Below are 5,794 nucleotides of genomic sequence, written 5' to 3' on the forward strand. Positions count from 1 at the left end.
TCGGCGGCAGAAAGGGAAAACCCCAAAGGCAGTTGGCAGCGCCGAGTAGTAAACCGGGGCTCCGGTCCCTGCTCTCCTGCCTTTGATTCTCCTTTTTGCTTTGCTGGCTCTCATCAGGACACTGGTTCAGCTTTGGGTGATGCCAGACACTGCTTGCCAGATCGAAAAGGGAACAAAGAATAGCATATTTTTGGAAGATGTTTTCCCTGTTAGTCTCGCTGAAGGTGTTGGAGTAGGAATGAGAGTGACTTGCTGTCCTTTGGTTAATGGACTGTGAAGTCCATGGAAAAACCTGTCTAAAACAGTATAAACTCTCCAAAAAGAGAGAAACAGGCATTAATCTGACTTGTGAATCCCCCTGATATTCCACCTTTCCCTGCTCTTTCATGAAACATCCTAATTTATCAGTTTGCCAGACAGGAGTCTGCAGGTACTAATGCTTTAGCTGATCAAAGCCTCCCTTCCTAAAGGTGGCATTTGAATTCAGATGACACCTGTGGATCAGTGGCCCTCCCTTCCCCCTCACACTTTGTCCCGCACCACGCAACAGGGCGGCTGTTGGAGAGGCTGTCCAAGGCCACTCCAAGCCCAGAGGCAAAAGGCTTTACCAAAGCACGGGCTGTTTTAGAGGCACAGGTATGTGATAGCAGTATGCCCACGTGGAGGAAGCACTGAAGGATCGGACTGGGAAATTTTGTTCGTGTGCATCAGGACTGGAGTCTAAATGTGCCTGTTCACTCAGAGACCCTCAGGGAAGAAGCCTCAGTTTGCATTGGAGTCAGTTGACCAGGAGATGACCTAAAGTTGTTTAAATGGGGAAGGACTCTGTGGAGCCATGGGGGGAATTGTGTGCCCTGACACCCGTAGCAGCTGGCTGCGATTTTCCTCACCTGATTGCATTTTCTGCTCTTCCCTAATCCACTGAGCTTTGTGGGAGTCCTCGTCTGAAGTGTCTCCAAAGTTGTTAGCTCCAGGTAGCTACTGGCTGGGTGCAATCAGACCTGGCTGTGTGGGGAGGGGGGACACAGGAATGCAGGAATGTCTTGTTCCTGGGGCATTTCCTCCTGGGGAAGGGATCCTTGTCTGTAAGTAATCCAAGAGCGAAACGTTTCTCCCCTTGCAGACAATGAATCGTTTCAGCGAGCTGACACGTATTTGTGGCTCCTGGCAAACCAGATAAGAGCTTTCTGCCAGGCACTTTGCTCAAATCAGTGCCAGCCCCAGCCTTGCTGATTGCCTTTCTCTGTTGCACGGGGTGGGATTGAAGCCTTTGTGTACCACGGCAGCGATCGCAGCGGTGTTTCTGGGTGAAGGAAGGTTGTTGCCGGTACCCTTGGTTACACAGTTGCTGATTCTGGTCCTTGTATCTCCGTGCCTTTTAATTACCCAGAGAGAGGATGCCGCTTTGGAGAAGGAATTTTTCCTGACTGGCTCTGTGTGTGGGGCTGTGAACAGCTATTTCCAAGACCTCTTTCCTTTACCCTTGATCTAAACCTTGCACGAGGCCGGTTATACATGCTCATTAAACAGGGAATTAAATCCCATAGGAATGCTGCTTGCTTGATGTCTTCTCTATTACAGAGCTATGCTTAGAAGTTGGAGCTTTTAGCTTGATTGTGTGGGCTTTAGCTAAGCTGTGAAAAAAGCCGTGTAAACAATAAGCCTTTGTGATTAAGGCAGAGTAAGTGTAATTATCACCTGTCCTATTAAAAATATCCCCATTTTGGGGCATAACCAAACTAATTGGACAGTGTTTTGCTTTTCCAGATAACCAGGTGATCTTCAAGAGCAGCTCTGGGGAGCAAATGCAAAATGAGCAGCGGAGGACAGCGCAGAAGACGCAGAGGGCTCTTGCTCTGAGCCACGAGGATTTGAAGATGTCTGCGTGCAGTGACTTTGTGGAACACGTTTGGAAGCCTGGCTCCTGCAAAAACTGTTTCAATCCTAAGAGTTACCATTGGTTGCAAACAACCTCAGACGTGGGAGCTTGCGGTGTGCTCCCAAATGGCGTTAGGACCAAGCCTGAGAGCCCCGTGCTGGACGATGATGTAAATCCTTCCCCCTTCTCAAAGCCTACAATTGCCGTGAAGCCAACTATGATAAACTCAGATGTTTCTGACGCGTGGGCGGATGTGAATATGAATGCAGATCTGTCACAGGTAATGATTAATCCAGTCAAAGCATGACTTCCCGTTACTTACCTCTCCTCGGGAGTGCTAGGAGTGTGTTAAAACCATTTCCTTCCCTTTGTTTTTCCTTCTGGTCTTGACTCAGGTTTTTAAGCTGTATATTGGCTTCTCAGAGTATCTTTGGCTGAAGCTGAATGAGCTGTTGCTCACAAAGAATGTGCAAAGGAGCTTAAAAATTTGTTGTTTGTTTAGGAACTTCCAGATTTTAAATGAGGATACGGGTTAAAGTTATTTTCCTGGGAAGATTTACTGAAAAGAAGCCCTGTCTAGTTGCAGTCAGTGCTAATTGGATCCATGGTCTTCATGGGCAAGGAAGAAAGTGCCCTACCTTCCTAGCCCAGCTCCTTGGGCTCCCAGCCTCTGCCAGAATAGTAGTGCCCTCTGGGTGTAGCGCTGCTGCCTGCCTGCCTGCAAACTGGCAAGCCCTGTGGCTTTGAGTCGCAGTCGAGGTGGGTGATTCACTCTTCTCCCTCACCAGTCGATATCAGCACTGCCCCAGCCATGCAGAGGGAAGCATGGGCTGCTGTCACGCTGCCCATGGCATAGGTGTGCTTGTCTCTTCCACCCTTGCCCCAGAGGAGAGTCAGGACTTGCCAACTCTCTCCTTAGCCTCCCATTGCTCTCCCTCACTTCTCTTCTAGGGGTATAGGGCATGGGAGTGCAGGCTGCCATTGTCGGGGGGGTTTGAGCTCTGTGTGCAGATTTGGCCCCAGGCTGAGTTTTGCACTATGGGAGCGGGTTCTGCCACCCTAGGACCAGGCATTGCTTTGCAGGCACATGTTACCCTCTGCCTCTCCCACTCCTCCCTTGGCAAGCAGGATAGATTTCCCTCACGTGAGGAGATTTTGGATACGTTTCCCTGCCTGCTCCCTAGTCCCTACGGCTGCGCATAGCCAAGCTGCTACCCCAGGATAACCTGTGATAGTCTGTGTCTGTGCTCTGAAGTGTGCGAGTCCAGAGCAGCAGTGTGAAATGAAATGAAAATACGCACAGAGGTGCAAATATTCCTCCTCTCTCTGAATCTTTAATTACACGGTGATTCGTATACAGGATGACAGGTTGGACATGTTTCTGGCAGCGAAGCCATTGAAAGAGAAAGGAGAATGCCTTATTTTGCATTGCCGTTGTTGTTAACGCAAGGATTGCAAATGGTTGAGGAAATAGGACCAGTGTAGTTGAAGTAGAAAAGGTTTGTGGTCATTATCGGTGAGGTGAGCACAGAGTAAAACAGTCAGCAACTGCCAGAGGTTTTGTGTGTGTGGTTTGGCTTTTTTTTATGTCATTTTGCATATGCATGTCCTGACATCGCACTTGTCTCTTTGGGCTGTGCAGGTCAGCTGGGGCATGGTTTCTGGCAAACAACTCCTTCTGAAATCAGGAGATTCACAGCGGATCTGCCTCGACAATTTTGGCAACGGCGGTGTGAGAAAGCCCTTCCTTCACAATCCGCCTGGTGACTGCTTGTCTTGCTGTTCTCCCAGCTACTCCATGGTGGGCCTGCGCAGCCTGGAAAGTCGAGTGGAGAGGAATGTCTCCATCCACAGCCTGGTGCTTGTAGGCGAGGTGGGCAAGCAGGAGGAGAGAGCCAAAGACAAGTTTGCCCTGCCACATCGGGCCCCCTGCCCTAATCTGCCCACCCTAGGGACCAGAAACACCCCGAACTGCAGCAGAAGCCCTTCTTCCCAAGCCAGAGAAGGAGTAGTGCTCCCCTCGGAGGGCGACAGCAGTTGCCTCTCCCCTGGCTTTGAAAGCGAAGGGGGTGAGTACTGTTCAATCACGGACTGCTCTAGAGAGCACCCCCTCTCGTGGGGGCCACGTTGCACAGAGGGAAAGGGTGCCTGGTGCAAGAAGGAAAGCCCCGCTGCCTGCGAATGGAGGCAGCAGGATGCTGCCGAGATTCCCGGGCCAAGTGGCAGGACAGTCAAGTTTGGTGAGGAGGAGCGCAGAGCTGTGAATGTGGCATTCTGCATCACGAAAGACCAGGGTGATCCTCTCCCCTATGCCCTGTGTTCAGAGAAGAAAAATATGCTTCTCCATGCAGAGCCTGCTGCTCTTCCTGAGAGCATCAAGGCAGCTACCTTTGCTTTGTCCCAGGAAGATGAGGGCTTGCCTCTCCCTGGAGAGCCCTCTGTCACTGGAGGCCCCTGGCCTGAGGGTTTGAACACCCCTCAGCAGGCTCTGGTGGAGCTGCAGCACTCTTGCTTTGCCGAGCCATCCCGTGGTGATCCCATCTATGCTGAGAGCACCAAGAGGAAGAAGGTGCAGCTGAAGGCTGTTGGTGGACAGGCAAAAGTGGAGAAACTGGCCCATGGCACTGGCAAGGAGCAAGCAGATGAGATGTGGAGGGATGGCAGCTGGGCTTTGGGTGGTGAGAAGGAATACCAGGACTCCACCAGCCAGGTGGCAGCAAAGATAACTATAATGACAGCGCACACGGAGGATGATCACAAGACTATATTCCTGAGCAGCCCTGACTCAGCGGTGGGAGTTCAGTGGCCGTGTATCAGCCCCACTTCTCATCCCGATTTTGGGACTTCATCACCTGCCATGGAGCCCGGAGAGATTTTTCAAGCATCTGGAAGTGAAACCAGCTCAAGATTTCAACTGGCAGCTCCTACCAAGACCTCAGTTACTGAGAGTCCAGCCATTCCCCCAAAGATGTCCAAAAACAGCCAGCTGGGCAACGAGGGGAACAGTATGCCCCCAGTAAGCTCCCATGTGTCAAGGTTTGGTGATGACAACAGCCTTGACGGAGCTGGTGTTCAGCTGCTGCTGAGGAGCTGTACTGATACAGGCACCTTTGCAGTGTCCCCTTGTCCAGGTACTCATGTCAATGGAGTCTCCGTGGAGGAGTCCAGCAGAGGCCTGGCAGGCTTGTCCTATGACAGGAGGCAGAAACACTACACCCCAACTTGGACCAGGCAGTGCCAGATAGAGGAGGAGGAGGAGGAGCAGGAGGAGGAACAGGAGCTCTTAACCCACCCATGGGCAGTGGGAGCTGAGAATGGAAGAGCTGGTGCTGACCTTGTGGATGACAGCCTGATGCTGGAGAGCCAGAGCGGGATCAGCAAATCATCATCTTTCTCCTTTGAGTTCCCTAAAGACAAGAGTAACGGTGTGGAGTTTGCCCCCCCACCACCACCACCAAAAAAGCAGTCCAGGTACGGCCCTGTGAGTGTGTGCGTGGTGCTCTACTAATCATTTGCAACCGGGATGTTTACTGCAGAGAGTCATTGCCTAGGAAGTGCTTCCTGGTCTCTTTTCCTTCCTTTTCTGTTTGAAATTGGGCTTTCAGGAACATGGGAGGTGACTGAATGACTGAAAAACTACTTACCTTTTTACTCTGAAAAGCTGTCGGATCTCTGCAAGTCCTGGTTTGAAGGCCATGCATACTTGCAAGAGCCCTTCAAGGCTGCAAGATACTGTCTTGGATCCCAACAGTCAAGTGAGAACAAGGTCTGTGCCCGGGATGGCTGGCGATTCGCGGGCCAGCTTCATTCAGTCTGGGCACAGCTCCTTGATGTCGAATAGGATAGAAAATCTGTGGTCGCGTGCTCCTCTTGTAGGTGGAACTGGGCGACTTGTCTCGGTGCTAACAGCAAGGA

The 5,794-nt window shown here is 51.3% G+C and overlaps 1 protein-coding gene across 1 annotated transcript; it reads left to right on the plus strand.

Moving 5' to 3' along the window:
- Positions 1-1,805: 1,805 nt before the first annotated feature.
- LOC104502411 (tyrosine-protein kinase SgK223-like) lies at positions 1,806-5,350 on the plus strand (the record flags this gene model as incomplete). Its single annotated transcript, XM_010146381.1, has 2 exons — positions 1,806-2,159; positions 3,522-5,350. Coding segments are annotated over exons 1-2 (2,183 nt in total), but the record flags the coding sequence as incomplete, so codon positions are not given.
- Between the last annotated feature and the right edge of the window lie 444 nt (positions 5,351-5,794).

Source organism: Buceros rhinoceros, unplaced genomic scaffold (assembly GCF_000710305.1).
Source record: "Buceros rhinoceros silvestris isolate BGI_N320 unplaced genomic scaffold, ASM71030v1 scaffold36232, whole genome shotgun sequence".
NCBI classification, from domain to species: Eukaryota; Metazoa; Chordata; class Aves; order Bucerotiformes; family Bucerotidae; genus Buceros; species Buceros rhinoceros.